Here is an 18,795-nt window from a genome sequence, read left to right on the forward strand (position 1 = left end):
TGACAGAAGGGGATGGAAATACAGTCAAGGCCAGAGGTATTCATTTAAAATTCAGGAAGGTCCAGATAGAATATAAAACTGTCCTCTAGCAAAGATCCAGATCATCATAATAACTAAATGAAATTATGATTCAGTGCCATGTACAGTATGTTGAGGAAGCCTAGTAGTTGTATTAACATCTGTATGTGCTCAACAATTCACTGGAGTATTAAATAATGTACAATTCTATATTTCAACAATATGTATTGTCAATTTTGAAGGAATTATAAATAAGTATTCTGATAATAAATGAATGTTCTTTTCTCATCTCAACAATCTTAACAAATTAAAAAATGTAAAAAAACATTGTCACCCACTGTCAGCTGGACATTTTGTTTTCTGACTCATGCTCCTCTCACACACTAGAGTCGCCCCGCTTGTCCGAATGCGCTGATTTGATTGGCTGAGTAGCTGGAAATGATTTACAACGCATGCGGTCTGTTAGTGTCGCGGGCCCGCTAAAACTGAGCCGTAAATGCTGGAAAAGCTGCGCCAGTTGAAATAGAAACGTTTCGTCAACATGTAATAATTCTCAATATTGTATCAATTACAGGTGCTGGTCCGTATAGGACGACGTCTGGGTCCGGACCTGGACCGCGGTCCGCCTATCAGTAACCTCTGGTCTGCACTATGGAGAGAGAGCTCACCCGAAATTGAGACCAAAACGAGGCGGAAACTCTCTGAGACGTTTCTTTTTTTCTTTTTCTCTTTTTCTTTCATCAGAAAACTATTTTCGATATAAACCTCTACCTACCAGTGTGGCAGATGGCCTCACAGGATTAACATGGAAAACATGTCCACATTTGGACCCGTTTCTGGTTCACACAACTACATTTACACTGGTAGTCGAGATCCCACATACATTATACATAATGTATGTGGTCTTCATTATACATAATGTATGTGGGAGCAGCTGATGTCAAACTAACGGTTTAATGTTAACTACACTCAAAGACACTCTGTTTTTCCAGCTGTCACCGTGTCAACCACAGGTTAATACAACACATCAAAACCACATTTATGATCCTCAGCGACACTGTGCACATTCAGAGCACTAACAATATGTTGATCAACAGACAGTGACACTTAATAACGTGTTGTAGTCTATAATAATAGCATGCTCACATCCTCCCATCAGACACATGACAGAAACATCACTGCAAACAAACATAAACCCACCTTAGTACAAGAGATGGGCCAGTGGAGAAATTCTCTTCTTGTATTCAGGAGTTTCTTCTTTTCAACTTTGCATTGTAAAAATGTGTCCTGCAGATGGAGCACCGCTCTTTCGCGTACATGGCATGTGCCAAATGCGGGTGTGGTCGTACAATGCAGAGCGGTCTTTTTATAGGGGTGGGTGAAGACCACTTTCACTTTCGCTTTACATAAACCCTTGAATGATCATGTGCTCTCTCAGAAATGAAGATTCAGTTTACAGGAATTGTCCCCATAAGACCTGCTGCGACCTTTCTCACATGGCATGGTACAAAGTTGTGTTCCCTGCTGTGATGCAGAATTCAGACAGTTCATTAATTAGTTTGAAATACACGATGTTTATTAGATTCACACATTTTCCTGATGAGGTCAGGTATAAAATGAACTCTGCCTGGCTGCTCCTGTCAGAGGTTTTGTAGGCCCACTGGAAGGGAAATGTGCACAATGTAAAACACAAAACAACTGACTTGGTTGTGCTGCAGGTGGATAAATGCTGAGGAACAGAAGATGGACAGCAGCACAACAACAGGTGTGCACTGTGGAAATGAGACTCTGGGAAGAGAGAGGAAAGACTCACAGCCTTAAATGTAGAAATCAAAAGGGAGGATGAACTGATCTCTGGTAAATAAGGACATTAAAAGGCATGGCCATCTTTCTACCCACAATGTTTGCCAGGAGGACACCTTGCTACAGATGATCTGACATGTCTGATCAGATCCATGTGAACCCTTTTGTACTCACTCCTGAAGGTAAGGGGGCAGTGAGGGCTTGTGAAGTAAACCTCACCACAACACAGCTACAATGACACCACTGGAGGTGAGAACAGTAACAAAGGTATTTAGTTTTCTCTGTTCTTTGTCCTTGTCTATTTTATAAGATAACACTAGAGGGCGCTATTGTGACAGATTCACTGCAGTCTGCCCACTCTGAGGAAAATGGATGTGAGAGGAAAAATACCAAACCGGGTGGCAGGACAGAGACGGACAGAACATCTGGAAGAGGATCAAAACATTTTTAAGTTTCAGATTCAAACAGACAAAATATTTGTAAATAATAAGTTTCTTGTTTGTTTTCCTTTTTTTTTGAGGGAATAAATGAAATGCTTTTTTTCTGACAACAAAGACAACAGGTGCAGTATTTAGAGATGCTGTGTCAGGTCAGTGGGGAATGGAAGTACATGGTTAACATCCCACAGTGCTAAACATACATGAAGACAGTGACACACTCAACATAAACCTTCAGCTTGGTCTCCATTGCGAAGATGCACCTGTTGTCTTGTTTTTACATTCTTTGTTGAATTCAGAAACCCAAGACTTGAGATGAAGAAAAATGTTAAATAATGGATTTTTTAAATAGATGATTATTTAAAAGAAAGCATAGTAAAACTATATAAATGAATGAGGTGATGATATTTCTGTTTACTTTAGAAGTTATTATACACTGTATGCTGTGATTCTGATCTGGGAAACATTAAAGACATTCATAGCCAGTCTGACTATTTTGTCTCTTTATTGATCCAGTTAACAGGAGTGAGTAACTTATACATGTTAACTATCACATATAGAATGAGTGACATTTTAATTATTATAAAAATGGTAAATATTCAGAATCAGATACTTCACAGAAACATAGATTTTACAATAGATTTTAAATTTCTATTTAGGCAAATCATTCTTTAAATGCTGTTTAAAACATGACAAATAAATCTATGCTAACTGAGTGATGTATGAAAGAAAGTAATGGCTTTAAATCAGATATGTCACAGAAAACAAAAAAGTAAATCATAACAAAACTTTTAAAGACTGAGTGACTAAGAAAGGACTATGAATGTAAATATATTTGACATCAGATAACTCACAGAAATTAACAATTAAAGTATACATATCAGATATTTGAAATAAGAAAAAAAACTTGCCACTTATTTTGTTGCCTCGACTTTCACACAAAGACAACAAATTCAGACTTAGATCAAACTTGAAAATACTTTGCATGTTCTTAACTATTACATGAACTCAAAGTACACAAAAAGCTCTTCAAATATTCATGAGGTCAACATTAACAGACAGTGAAAGCAGATTATCATTATCTACTATGTTTGTTGCAATCTCAGTGGAAGATGAGCACTATTTGCAATGACTTTCTCTTATATCCACATCATAAGCCAAATTGGCAAAATGTCTACATGTACTGACACTATCTTCAACATTGTCATCTTGTAAACAGTGTGTGACTGTTTCTGATTTTTGATCAAATGAATGAATTAGGAGTAAATTATCACATTTACTTAAAAAAAAAAAATGCAATGCAATATGCAGTGGTATGCAATGCTGACGTGTGTATAAAAAATAAAATAGTATTTAACGTAAAAAATATCAGTTTTTCCACATAAACAATGAAAGACTATATATCATATATTTGGCGAAAAGAAAAACAATTTTCTGTCACCCTGCAGCCTTGGTTAACTGTGTACATCTTTTTCAGTAGCAATACAATGACATTCATCGATCACACGAAGATTATAAATTCAAACTCGGATCAAACTGGAGATATTAGTTCTTCACATGTTAAATGACTCAGATGTATAAAATAGCTCTTGAAAATGTTGATACAGCCAGACATTATTACAAACACTGATTATTACCGTCAGATTATTTTGATTAAACAGGTTTATTGCAACCTTCAGCTAAAGTTAAGCAGTATTGCATGACTTTATCTTATATCCACATTGTAAGCCATAGTGACCAAATATCTGCATGTACTGAATAATATCTTCAAACTTGTCATCTTGTATACAGTATGTGACTCGTTTCTGATTCATCTCTACCATTATGAAAGGTATTATGAAGATGCCTTTGTACATGTGAGGAATGTTAGTACTCTCATTTGATGTTGAATGTCTTTTTCAGACTCTCCTCTGCCTGCTTGTACGTGATGTTTTCCCAAGTTGATGGAATATCAGCAGGCTTTGCATTATATGCTTCTGCAAACTCTTCATTGAACTTTGCCAGCACATACTTCCAGTAGTCTGATGCCTCAAGGCTTGCATCTGGAGCAATTCTCCAGTCTGGGTAAATTTCTGTGTACTGCTTGTAAAGGTGCCATTCACCCTTTGTGTCAGCATTGCGAAAACGCGTGTCACTGACCACTGAAGAAGAGCAGACGTCAGTGACAAGTTTTTCCGTTTCATCCCACTTGTATCTACCCAGACCCTGTGGTCGATGTATTGAAGTATGATGCTCTGTATGTTCTCTTCCTCCTGCCTCACAAGGTGCTTTGCAGAATGGACACTGTTTACCACAGCCAATCATTTGTGACACAAGCTCCCTCTGAGGCTTCACATAAAGAGATTCTAGTTTCATTTGGATGCTTGTTTCTTTGAACTTCTTCCTAAGAGCTTGTTCCATGTCCTTCACACACTCAGTGAGCCATTTAGCAAACTGTTCCTGGTCAGCATTGTTCAGGATCATGAAAGCACCAAGAGCATCCTGGGAAATGACCAGTTTATCAACAAGTTTCTGACAGACATTTTCAACAAATGTCTTCAGGTTGCCACTCTTTTCTGTTTTAGCTTCGTTGATAGCAATATTTATGCTTATGATTCTTGATTGGAGATGTTGATCTTCAAACTCAAACATTGTGCGCTGATTTGAGAAGTGTTCCACTATGCGGTCATAAACCCATTCATTGGCATACTCCTCATATGAGCAGATGTAGCTCTGATACTTTTTAAAGTCCTTCTTTGAGAGCAAATCCAGTAAAATTGAATACTGGAAGAACATCCGTGTGCTGAACTCAAACTTTGTCTTCATTTCACCAATGATATCAGGACCCAAGGAGCGGCTGACATAGTCCTCAATTGCAGGCCTCAAACAGTGTTCTGTGAATTCTTCTGCCTTCTTCTGGCACTGGTCTCGTTCATGGAACACATCCTTAAAATCATCACAAAAGGTTTTTTTGTTTTGATTCAGACATCTGGAGGGATCATTCTCACGCAGGAAATCTTCATGCATTTTCTGAAACTGTCTGGCTGCAAATCCACAGATGTGCTGTTTGAGAGGAACTTCAAACTCAATCTCTATCTTCTTAGTCTGACTGTTTTGCAGCTTCTCATCAATCTTGTGTAGGATCTCCTGGATGTAAGTGTCGTGGTAGTTGCTTTTTCTTTTCACTTTGTCAGTCACAAACTCTGTGCAGTCCGCGATGATGCGGTCAGCTATCTTTTGTAAAGCCATTACGTGATCTTCAACAAAGAATTTGCTGACTTGGTGTGTAATCTGCTTAAAAAATCCTTCCACAGTATATTTGAAAGGCCCCTGTCCACAATCGTGCAGATTTTTTTGACTGAACAGTTTGGGTGCACCACCCCTGTGTGATAGATTTGTTCTCAAGGCAGAGGTGACTTTTGCAATGACATTTGTGACCTCTTGCTGCGGAAAAGATAGTTCATTCTCTGCTTTTTTCCACATCTTATCAAATTTGTCATCCAGCTCCTTGTCTGTCATCTTGACATTTTTTTGCCGACATTCTTTAATCAATGCATAAACTCTTCCCTCTAACTGCTTTTTGTGATTGTCCTTGATTCTGTCAATTTCTGTCATTCCCTGTCTGATGTCAGCTGTCGCTGTGAGCTGATTGATTACAGAGTTCTCCATTTCTCGTCGAAGGCTCTTTGCACTGTTCGCAAAGTCTTCTCTGTATCCTTCAACTAGATAGACGTGACCCTCTGTTTGCTTGAAGTACTCTGCCAGATTTTCAAGAAGCTTTGTCTCCCATTCAGACAGCACTGTGCAAGCTTCACTTTTTAAATTAGTGAGAAAATCTGACATGTTAGATGTCTCAGATTTTCCAGCAACTGTGCCAAAGTTGGAAATCTTTGTGTCAGCTTCTGTAACCCACTTGTACATCTCTTTTTTGAATTCCCATTCCCATTTGTTGAATTCTGTGCACAGCCTCATGTATGCATCAGCCACCAGGCTGTTTCTGAAGCTGAAGATGAAGTTTTCATGCTTCACTGCATTCCACAGGCTTTTTGTCCACTTTGTAAAATCAGAGATATTGTTAGCTGACAACTCACAACTTCCTAACATTTGGATAATGTTTTTCTTGAGCTGATAAACAGCCTCACTGTACCCTGCATTGACTGGTGCCATTGGTGGGTTTCCATTCCAGAGACCAGGAACGTACCAGTTCCCAGTATCTGGACTGTAATCCATCACATCAGTGAAGCCCTTGTTCTCCTCTTTCTTTTCCATTTTGGCTGCTGCCTGCGTCATCTCATTTAACTGCTGCAAGAGCAGTTTCCTGTCTCGTAAGTTCTTCTCATGGGCTGAAACATCTGACACATTCTGGTGAACAAACTGACATTTGGGCTTTTTGCCCACCTCTGTCATCCTGAGAAAAGCATGCACCACTATCTGTAGGATGTCTTTCATTTCTGTTGAGTTCTCCATGGCAATATTGATAATGGTGATGTCACTCAGCCCCACAGCAAGTGTTGCAAGCTCATTGTCGTGCTCATAGCTGTTGTCCAGTTGTGCGAGTTCTGGTGACTTTAAGCCCTCAGTGTCAATGATCACAATAAAGTCACAGTTGAGAACTTTTTTAACATCTTCATTGACTCTGATGAGCAACATGAAGGCACCTCGAGTGCATCGACCACTGCTGACTGCAAACTGCACTCCAAACATGGTGTTGAGGAGAGTGGACTTCCCTGTGCTCTGAACGCCAAGAACTGTGACTACCAGTATCTTGTTCTTAGGAGACACCAGGTCATTGAGCTGAGAGAGAACATCACTCACCCATCTGAGAGGTATGTTGGATGCATCTCCATCGACAAGCTCAAGGGGAAATCCATCAAGCAACAATCCTGCACACAGCTTAGGCAGATGCTGTAACTGTTGACGAGAGGGGTTTGTTTCTGGAAGGGAAAGTGAAGCTTCATAGATCTGACCCATTTCACGGAAGAAGTGTTCAGTCCCCAGTGAGCTGTTGGAAAGCTGTCTGTCAATCTCTTTGATTTCCTCTTTGTTCTCAGAATTTTTGGATTTTTCTTTGTACTGCTCCCTGAGGTCAGACAGTTTTTTTCGAGACAAGTTATCGAGTTTCATTCGCAGCCATTTCAGGAAGTAGGATCTCTCTGTTCCTGGGCTTGATATTGCTTGGATGAATAATGTCATTGCATTTGACATGTCATGAGAGTTCTGTTCTTTCCGAAGTTTGTCTTTCTTTATCTGAAGATCACTTTTGTACTGTTCTATGTTTTCAGACCCAACTCCTCGAAGCCGAAATTCTTCCTTCTCTAAGCGAGACAGTTCCTTCCATATTTGATCCTGTAGGGGTAGCTGAGTTTCTTTATATTTCAAGATGTCTTGGATTTCTGCAGTGATGGCATCAGCATTGTTCTTGGCAGTCTGGCATTCTGGACAGTCTTCATCAACCCATATTCCCAGTTCATGGGCAATGTCAGCCATCTGCTCAATTACCATCTTCCCGTTTGAGCTCTTCAATAAATCTCTAACTGTGATTCGCAATTTCTTAACAAAGTCTGCATCATTCATGTGCTTTGCTTTCAGAAGGATGTTGTTGTTAGTCAAGCCCAGCTTTGTTGCTACCTTTTTAAGAGCATCCATACTGGAGTGAGTGCTTTGATGGTTTCCCACCAAGAAGATCTCTGCCTTGTGGTGTTGGTTCATAAGAGGCTTACAGTCAGAGTCTAGACTGTTAAAGAACACAAAAACTGCTGCAGATGTCTGACACAAAAAGGAAAATTGTGTTTCAAATGAAGCAATGTCCCCACGAAGGTTAGCTACAGCTACTGGCTCACTGAAAATGTCCATGTTTTTGTTCCCACAAGGAAGGTACCAAGAAATTTCAGCCAATCCATTGGATATTCTCCTTGGACTGTCACCACACTCCATGTTAGAGTGAACAAATGTGTCATGGTACTGCTGAGAATTGCTCAGAAGCTTATTGAGGATCTCTGACTTGGACAAGGAGCACTCACCCAGTCTCACAAAAGATATCATTGGAAGTTCAGAGACAACAATTCTGTCTTCAATAAAGCCCTTGGATTCTGAAAGTGACTGAGGTCTGTGCTTTTTAACAATGTCTCTCATGGCCCAAAGCATGAGTGTGCATTGCTTTGTGTCACAATCAGGGAGCAGCAGAGGCACAGAAAACTGACACATGGACATTTTGAGAGCCATTTCCTGCTGTACAAAACCATCAGAGCACAGGAAGAGAGCTGTGATAATGTCGAGGGGGTTCAACATGTCATCTGAATCTTCAGTATTAAACAGATTATCAAGATCTAATTCTGTCTTTCCTGATGCACCATCACAGGCTGACTCACAACCAGATACACATTTCACATTCCTAGCTGTCACATTAACCATCATGAGTTTCTTCAGAAAATACCATGGAAGATCTGAATTACACTTGGCAGGTTCATCAGTGATGGTCTTCTCATCAATCTGAAGTATTGTGCTCAGTGACAGCTTCTCTTTGTAGTGCTGCTCCAACCCCAGATCCTCCAGTAAACTCTCCAGCTGTGTCTCTGTGGATATAGAGATGTTTGTTACTTCTAGCAGTGTTATAGGTGTCACATTTTATTGACACATGAATAAATGCATCTTTGCATGCTGAGATGTTAGGAAATGCTGCCTTCTGCACAATTTTCCATCTCATCTTTTCATTGGAGCTTAAGTATGCTACATACATCATGATAGGATTACAAAAGAAATTCAAGTAGCAGCAAGAGTTAAAGATAACATGTCAGTCAGTTAGGTAATAAATCTGCCCATCCACTTAAAACTTGTGTCTAGAACAATTATCATTACATTAAATCTCTTTCCATGTTATGACAACAAAATCCATTTTATAATAAAATGAGATCACTGCAATTTCAATGTAAGGAAAACATGTTATCATGATTAAATATACGGTAAGTATATATAGTATCAACAGTGCATATTGTTATAGGCATATTGTTATGTAAAAAAGGGTGATACCATTTCAAAGTATGACTTTTATCCTTTGTACAACCAATAAAACGTTCCTTTGAGTTCATTTTGTTAAATCAACTTCCATGGCTAGTGAAATCTGTGCAGATGATGAGGATGCAAGTAAAGCTAGCACTAGCAAGAGCACACAAGACAGACTTTTTCTAGGCACAACTCCTCAAGGTCTAAGGTAATCAAAGCATTGATACCTTTGTATTGTTTAGGGTAACTTGTCTGCTTTTCTATGCATTGCTATAATTAGCTGTATTCTGTGATGGCTGGTAATACTGCACACTGTTAACTGTTACTGTCTACTGAAATTATGTGCTGAATTGAATCACACTGCACACTGTTTACTGTTTAGTGACAGTTACAGCACAGTGCACACTGTTAATTCAAGTTGAGTTTGTTATCAGTAGTAAATATTTGTCTGATTGTTAATTATAGGTGTGATTTTACGCATTGATTATTACTAGGAAGCATACAGTCAGGGACCTCCACTTCAGAGAGATCCAATGCAGATAGACATAGCTCAGAGAGACCCTGCTCATGGAGATCCAGACAACAGGATAGCGAGGGTCTTAATATTACTTTAATTTCACTTAGAGTTTTATTTCTATAGGATTGTATTTGATTTCATGTAATATAATCCTCTTGTTGCCCCTGCATTTCTGAATTGATTTTGAAAAATAATTCTTCATTTTTTGATGCACTTGTGATTTTCTTTAACTTACTTGTGTGTGCAGATGTTACAGCTGGCTCGCTTTTTCTTCCATTCCTCAGTTGTGCAGAAACCTGCAGAGAGTAATACACTCCTGGACTCAGGTCGCTGAGAGTGAGGTTTTTTGTGTCTGTTATGATCTCTTGGACAAATTCCTCCTCATGGCAACATGTTACAATGTAACTCTCCACGTCACCAGCAGGGGGGTCCCATCGCAGAGAGAGTGACTGACTGCTGACCTGATAGACTGCAATCTGCACAGGAGGGCTGGGCTCTGTGGGAATAATGGAATAGTTTCACTTAGAACTGAAAATTCATGTTCCGTCAATGTTTTCCTGCACTTTGAGGTGCAGTTTGACTGCCAAACACAAGATATATGGTAAAAGACAATTACACATATAATCACTTCATGCACTTTGAAGAACATTTTACCACCTCTTTATTCTGAAATGAACCTTCACAATATAAATTCAGAGATTACATCTTAGTAAGAAGTACATTTCATATGTTTTCCACCATTCAGACGACACTTTTTAATTTTAGTTCTGTTTGATTTTTCTTGTATTAATTTGTTTTTCAGATTTACCTGTGAAGACAGACAGCGAGGTTGCTGTGCTTCGATTTCCTTTTTCTGCAATCCTTGTGATGCTGAAAGTATACTCAGTCCCAGGAATCAGTCCCTCAACCTCCACAGTGCTGGAGTCGTCTCTGATCAAACTGTCTTTCTGTGTGTCACAGCAGTAGTCTAATTCCAGTGTATACTTAACAGAGTCATCAGTGAGTGGTATACCAAAGGAAACAGTCTCCTGACCAACACTGAGAACTGTTATTTCTGGTGGAGGGACATCTGTCAAAAGAGAAGTGCATCTCAATATATCTCCACATTATAGCATGTATTAATTAGCATTAAATTGGATCAGTCATTTGTTAAATTTGGAACTTGAACTTGTCACACAGTATTATAACTGATATTGCTCTACAGTTAAGTAGGGGTGTAACAAATCACCAATATAAATCAGAATTCGGTTTTTAATTTCATAGAAAGACTTCACCTATTTGTGGACCTCTGGATCAACCTAAATGTACTGTGAACTGGTCAACAGGGCCGTAACTACCATTGAAGACACCGAGGTCATGTCCTCTGTATTTTATCTCAGTGGAAAAAAAAGAGGGTAATAACTGCCGACAAATGACTTTATTTTGTACGGGAACCACTTGCTCCTCTGTCTGATCATCACCATGGGTTAGAGAGTGGATTATCCTGTCCTAAATATACCATCTTTGGTCATTGCACTGGTTTGTGGGAAGAGGAAAATCTTCAATAAATCCACTGTCTCTGCTCCAGCCCAGACTGCTGCATTTGGCAACCGTAAGCGTATATACACAATAACGGATTAAAAACTCTTGTTACACTCCTGTTCGGCTCCCGGACGTGGTCGGAAAGCGCAGGGGAGATGTTTCCTCCACGAAGTTTATGATTACCTTCGGGGTGAACCCCTTTCACGTATGTTGTTGGTCGGTAAATAATGCCAGGGAGCCTTGCGGTAAGGATTTGTAGTCCGAAGCATTGAAAGCAGAGGGAAGATAAATCATGTTGACTGATGTTAGCTAGCTAATTTATAAGCCAATGCTTGATCATTTTTTGCAGTTATGCAGTTCTTTGACTGTATCTAGTGCTGCTGCTGCTACTACTTCAGTGATTTCTGTACCTACTAGATGTTTTAATAACCTATACTAACTATAGGCTATTAAAAATACTTTTAAACATAGTTTTAAACATAGTCGTCAAGACTTCGGCAAGCAAACATAGTTTCTTCTGGAACTCTAAAACTAGTTTTTATAATGTTAATCCTAACAGAGGCCAGGCCAGTAATACAATGTTACCCATCGCTGTTAAAGTTATTTTATCAACTCAGCTGAGTTGTTGTGTGTTTAATTTCTTCAGACATAATGAAGAGAGTAACAAACCCTGCTCTCCTTTGGGAAGAAGACAGTAAGGCAAGAAGAGGACGAGAGGGGGAGAAAAGGAAAGAAAGGTAAATGAGAAGACCAGGTGCTGCCCCAGGATAGGATTATCAATGTCCCAAACACACTGACGTTAAACAATGATGTCCTCTCAATCTTAATGTAACTTAACTTAACAACATGTCTAGTAGTATCCAATGGTGAAATTGTATGACTTACATTTTGCTTGTGTTCATGTACTGTTTGTGTTTGAGTTTGCATTATTTAGTTTTTGAGTTATTTAAGTGTGTCTTAAAGTTGATATTAAGGAGGTGTATATTATTTTCTTCCTTATTCCTTCTTGGCAGGAGAGACAAGTGGAATCTTGTCTTGCATTATGCCCCATTAAATCTAGGCTAGATAATCTCTGAAACTTTGCTAATGTTAGGGCATTTATGTTAATTGGAATCAGTGTACTGTCAAAAATCAACAATCATACAATTTCAGTTAGTCTACATGCATGGTGGCTCTGACTGCCTTCATATCTCCACATCTGTACTGTACTCTGCTGTAGCTGCCCTCTCGAAGGTTGGTCAACATACACACACAGTGTCAGTTACAAATACACATTTCCTTATGGACCCGCCCGCTGAAACTTTGCCTATGTTCGGACCTCCGCAATTATGACCTCAGTATTTCTAAAATCCTGGTTACGGCCTTTCTGGTCAATGGCCTGATTTTAAAGTTATGAATCAGCTGAGTGAAGCTGCTATGCTGCTACTTCCTCTGAGCCTTTTTTAAACTCTTTTAAAGGTTCAAAGGTCAGCACGAGACTCTCGGGAGACGCAGCACAGAAACATTAGCATAGCATTGCCAAGAAAGCAAGAGCAACATGTCCAACAATGCTGGCAAGATTTACAATATACCCTCAAATCTAAAAACAAAAGTTTGGAAACTATTTGGATTTTATAAGTCAGATGGAAAGTTGGACAAGAATCAGGCCGTTTGTAAGCTCGGTGGAGGAGCCTTTAAGTGCAGTGGCAGAACGTACAATATCTTAGCGTTCACCTGGTGAAACCTGTGCAGGCAACAAGGATACAAGTAAAGCTAGCACTATGAAGAACATGCGAAACATATGCACAGAGACTGAACACTTATTCCAGCCACCACTCGGTGAGGTCTAAGGGAATCCCAACATCTAATGCCCATTTTAGTGCCAAGGACTTATAACCTGTCTGCTTTTATATGCATTGCTATCATTAGCTGTATTCTGTGACTGCTGGTAATACTGCACACTGTTAACTGTCACTGTCTACTTAAACAATGTGCTGAATTGAACTACACTGCACACTGTTGACTGTTAACTGTAGTTGCAGCACAGTGCAGGCTGTTACATTAATCTTTTGACTTTGTTATCAGTAGTAAATATTTGTCTGATTGTTAATTATAGGTGTGATTTTACGCATTGATTATTACTAGGAAGCATACAGTCAGGGACCTCCACTTCAGAGAGATCCAATGCAGATAGACATAGCTCAGAGAGACCCTGCTCATGGAGATCCAGACAACAGGATCGTTTTTCCTCATATCCAGGATGAGACAACAGATGTCTTTTTATACACTGAAGCAGTAGGTGATTTGTTAATTATTAACAGGGGGGGGTGGCCAAATGAAAGCATCACCCAAATACCTCCCAAAGAACATTGTTGCAGTATGCCTTAACCATAACTGTGATATTTCTATGTCTACAATTCCGTTTTATCCAGTTATCTTTCTTCTCTCCCCACTACAATTGTCTTTTTATAACTGTATTAAAGTAATCAGTAAATGCACCTATAAATTGTATGCAGTGGACTGAGTTTATTCAGGCAGTGTTTCCCATGTTTCTCACAGCACACTACAAGCAGGGTCCTTTTAAGTTAAATGACCCCCATATTGCACGAAATAATAGAGCACAACCAATTTATCCATAGGCCGATTAATTTTCAATTATCAATAACGGTGTATATATTGTCCGATATGAAAACCTTATATTTAAAACCTATAATACAGAAAAACATGCTTGGGGTAATTAGAAAAAAAATTCAGAGGGAAGAACAACAAAAAATAATATGGTAATCTGATAATTGATATTAATCTAAGCATGTGAATTCCTACGCTTCATCTCATAATGCCGTTTCAAATTGTAAATCTTCATCACAGCTATAGTCTCCTGGAATATTAAGCACATGGGTCTTGTGCTGGTTGGAGGGAGAATGAATGCAAATTCTTCAGTCCATTCTTCTTCGAATTGCGGATTTTCACTTTCCACTTTTCTTTTAGCAGTGAATTTGGAACACGCCATTTTCATTCAATCTAGGCTCCTACAGCCGGTGAAATGTCAATATGTGAATGGCTCCAAAAACCAAAGTGAAAGTTAAAAATTGCGCTCGCTGCATTAAGTGACCCAGTAACACGTTGTCTGTGTATCGTTGGTATGGAGACTAGTCCCGCTATACACATGCTGACCCAACCAAAACACATGGAGAAGGAATAACAGTTCGGGGGTCACAAATAGTCAGCCCCCTTGTGGACCATTGGGTTAAACTATAAACCAGCACAAAAATTACAATTGCCAACATAACATAGCCACCATGTTCTGAAATGACACACTAAAAACACTCACAAAAAGTAACATTTTAGTTTTAGAACATAAGTGGACTGGTAATTATACAATCAGTTCCGTGGGTAGAGCAGGTGGACTAGTGATCGGAAGGTCACTGGTTCGAATCCCAGCTCCCCTGGGGCAGAACTGGGCTACATGTCAAAGTATCCTTGAGCAAGACACTTAACCCCAAATTGCTCGTTATGTGCAGTCTGCACATCAGTAAGGACAATGAGGTGAGTCATCCAAGGTGTACCCTGCCTTCACCCAGAGATAACTGGGATTGCAACCCCTTGAAAAAGGGGGGATAAAGCAATTACATCATCACGGATAAGCGGTAGCTAATGAGATGAGACAATCGTGAGTTTGCACAGGGTGTTTTATTTTGAAGATTTACCTGCTCCATGTTCCTATGTCACTGACTTCCTGCTCTGTGCAGCTTGTTGCGGCTTCCGTAAAAAATAGACCAGGCAACCAGAACACACAGCAGCCGTGCCTTTGACTCCACTGTGTGCTGATCTTGACCACTTGCAACACACTTTTGCTACTAGCGGATGGAGAGTGATGGCAGGTTAACAAGGGGGATGCTTTTTGGAAATTTTGCTAACAAGGGGGACTGCATCCCCCCTAATCCCCCCTCAAATCGCCTACTGCACTGAGGTATAAGCAGAGAAGGTTACAGATATACGTAATAGTAAGAAAAATACACAGGATTCCCTAGTCTTCTCTGGTCTTATGAAATATCTATGAGAAGGTAAGCAATGCCACTTTTATACAATTGGCTTCTTGTCATCTATAATCCAAAATGAGTGTCTACATGAATTTTGTCGTATCTAAACCATATCCAATTGTATTTAATTGTTCCATAATAAAAAGTATCCCTGAATAAATGCCTTATAAGTGAGAAATACAGCCCCCTATTATTTATGCGTTTTAAATGAACTTTTTCAACTTGCTTTTTCTTTTTGAAGTTTTATCATGGCCTGATTTTCCTGAATAGTGTAGAAAGAAAATGAGACAAAAAAAGAGACAAAATTTATAATTTAGTCTCTTTTAATATTGTGTGCGTGTGTGTACCTTTGACTTTATGTAATAGAAAATAGAAAAGTTCCGTTCCGTTTTCTTTTCCGCTTATCCGTGAGGGTTGCGGGATGTTGCCGCTTTTTCCCCCCTAAGGGGTTGCGGGGTTTACTGGGGCCAAATCCAGTGACTCTATGGGCATAGGCCAGGGTTCACCCTGGATGAGTCGCCAGCTCATCGCAGGACCCTTACTGATGGCAGTGGCTGCCTTCACACAAGGTGCCAACTGCACATCAGGAGCAACTTTGGGGTTCAGTATCTTGCTCAAGGATACTTTGACATGTAGCCCAGTCCCGCCCTGGGGAGCCGGGATTCGAACCAGTGATCTTCTGATCACCGGTCACCAGTCAACCAGCTCTACCCACTGAGCTACAGCTCTACCCACTGAGCTACAGCCGCCCCTGTAAAGTTTACATTTAAATGCAAACCTTTGTTAAACTGACAGACAAATATTTTAATAGGCGGAATGGAGACTGACAGATCCATCCATCGATGAAGGCTCTCATGGGTCTTTATTAAGATATCTAATGTAAGGATTTACTCAGCCTTTACTTTTTAATACCACTACAGACCTGCTCATGACATTGCTGGTACTCAACACTGAGGTAATACATACCATCTTTGGCTGTCAAGGAACATTAAAATGAAATTAGAATTAACATCATTTTTAGGATTTTTGGATGTTCATGGTATTACATGCTGGAATCACTCATACTTTAGTGACCATCAATCAATGTCTCTACAAACCCACATCAATTCCTTTCCATTCCTTTCTATAGGATTGCATTTGATTTCATGTAATACAATCCTCTTGTTGCCCCTACTTGTCTGAATTTGTTTTGAAAATTATACTTTAATTTTTGATGCACTTGTGATTTTCTTTAACTTACTTATGTGTGCAGATGTTACAGCTGGCTCGCTTTTTCTTCCATTCCTCAGTTGTGCAGAAACCTGCAGAGAATAACACACCCCTGGACTCAGGTTGCTGAGAGTCAGGTTGTTTGTGTCTGTTGTCATCTCTTGCACAATTTCTCCCTCATGGCAACACGTTACAATGTAACTCTCCATGTCACCAGCAGGGGGGTCCCATCGCAGAGAGAGTGACTGACTGCTGACCTGATAGACTGCAACCTGCACAGGAGGGCTGGGCTCTGTGGGAATAATGGAATAGTTTCACTTATAATGGAAAATTCTTGTTGCATTAGTGTTTTCCTGCACATTGAGGTGCAGTTTGACTGCCAAACACAAGAGATATGATAAAAGACAATGACACATAGAATCACTTCATGCACTTTGAAGCACATTTTACCACCTATTTATTCTGAAATGAAACTTCATAACATAAATTCAGAGATTAACTCTTAGTAAGAAGTAGATTTGCATATATTGAAGTCAAAGACCATTCAGACAACACTTTTTAGTTTTAGTTCTGTTTAGTTTTTTATTTATTCATTTGTTTTTCACATCTACCTGTGATGACAGACAGCGAGGTTGCTTTGCTTCGATTTCCATTTTCTGCAATCCTTGTGATGCTGAAAGTATACTCAGTCCCAGGAATCAGTCCCTCAACCTCCACAGTGCTCGAGTCGTCTCTGATCAAACTGTCTCTCTGTGTGTCACAGCAGTAGTCTAATTCCAGTGTATACTTAACAGAGTCATCAGTGAGTGGTATACCAAAGGAAACAGTCTCCTGACCAACACTGAGAACTGTTATTTCTGGTGGAGGGACATCTGTCAAAAGAGAAGTGCATCTCAGTATATCTCCACATTATAGCATGTATTAATTAGCATTACATTGGATCAATCATTTGTTGAATTTGGAACTTGAACCTGTCACACAGTATTATAAATGATATTGTTCTACAGTTAATTAGGGGTGAAACAAATCACCCATATGAATCAGAATTTGGTTTTGAAATTTATAGTACGACTTCACCTATTTGTGGACCTCTGGATCAATCTAAATGTACTCTGAACTGGTCGATGGCCACATTTTAATGTTATGAATCAGTTGAGTGAAGCTGCTATGCTGCTACTTCCTCTGAGTGTTTTCAAACTCTTGTAAAGGTTCAAAGGTCAGCACGAGACTTTCAGGAGATGGGGCACAGAAACATTAGCAGTGCGTTGACAAGGAAACAAAAGCAACATGTCCAACAATTGCATCGTATCGAAACCATATCGAATTGTATTTAATTGTTCTGTAATAAAAAGCATCCCTGAATAAATGTCTTATAAGTGAGAAATACAGCCCCCTACAGTTAAGGTTATTGTTTCTGTTTACATCACTGGCAGTTTCTTTGGTAATGACAATGCAGGAGAGGACGAGAATCTTTGTTAATGTCAGACTCAGCTTGCAAAGCTGTGGCTATTTCCTGGAATCGGTATGTATCAGTGCAGACCTGGTACATTTTGAACTCTGAAAATTATCAGTACTTGAGAAAATCAGTACTGGCTGAATATGGTAGTATTCCAGAAACCGACAGAAGTTTTTGAACTTAGGCAACAACCTGCAGAATCAAACCCAGATTTGGTCCGTCGGATAGATTTATGTGTTTTAAATAAACGTATAAAATTTTCTTCTTCAAGTTTTATCGTGGCCATATATTTTATAGTGTAGAAAAATAATGATCTTTATAATTTTGTCTCTATTAATATCATGAGTGGACTTGTAGTCATGACCAAAGGTATTCATAGTGTAATTATTCATTTACTGAGGGATTGTATTAGTTTGACATTAGTTGTGAAATAGAGACTGACAGATCCATCAGTCAAAGAGGTCTTAATATTACTTTAATTTAACTTTTAGAGTTTTATTTCTATGGGGTTTCATTTGCCTCTACTTCCCCGAATTTATTTTGAAAAATAGAGTTCTTCAATTTTTGATGCACTTGTGATTTTCTTTAACTTACTTGTGTGTGCAGATGTTACAGCTGGCTCGCTTTTTCTTCCATTCCTCAGTTGTGCAGAAACCTGCAGAGAGTAACACACTCCTGGACTCAGGTTGCTGAGAGTCACGTTGTTTGTGTCCGTTGTCATCTCTTTCACAATTTCTCCCTCATGGCAACACGTTACAATGTAACTCTCCACCTCACCAGCAGCGGGGTCCCATCGCAGAGAGAGTGACTGACTGCTGACCTGATAGACTGCAACCT

General features: G+C 39.4%; 1 protein-coding gene across 1 annotated transcript; it reads right to left on the reverse strand.

The window, feature by feature from the left end:
* Positions 1 to 4,076: 4,076 nt before the first annotated feature.
* Positions 4,077 to 18,758, reverse strand: LOC115590625 (interferon-induced very large GTPase 1-like). Its single transcript, XM_030432066.1, has 4 exons — positions 18,553 to 18,758; positions 17,114 to 17,374; positions 16,534 to 16,794; positions 4,077 to 8,809 (listed from the first exon to the last, which is right to left on the reverse strand). Exons 1-4 carry the CDS (start codon positions 18,677 to 18,679, stop codon positions 4,134 to 4,136), a joined length of 5,325 nt encoding a protein of 1,774 aa, XP_030287926.1. The 5' UTR covers positions 18,680 to 18,758; the 3' UTR covers positions 4,077 to 4,133.
* Between the last annotated feature and the right edge of the window lie 37 nt (positions 18,759 to 18,795).

This window comes from Sparus aurata, chromosome 10 (genome assembly GCF_900880675.1).
Source record: "Sparus aurata chromosome 10, fSpaAur1.1, whole genome shotgun sequence".
NCBI lineage: Eukaryota > Metazoa > Chordata > Actinopteri > Spariformes > Sparidae > Sparus > Sparus aurata.

Bases quoted from the DNA above. Each gene is read 5' to 3' on its own strand.
- LOC115590625 (XM_030432066.1), bottom strand. From the start codon at position 18,679: ATGACAACGGACACAAACAACGTGACTCTCAGCAACCTGAGTCCAGGA. The intron at 17,375-18,552 runs GTAAGTTAAAGA...CTCTTTTGACAG, and splicing joins TGTAACATCTGCACACACAA to ATGTCCCTCCACCAGAAATA. The intron at 8,810-16,533 runs GTAAGTTAAAGA...CTATATCCACAG, and splicing joins TGTAACATCTGCACACATAA to AGACACAGCTGGAGAGTTTA.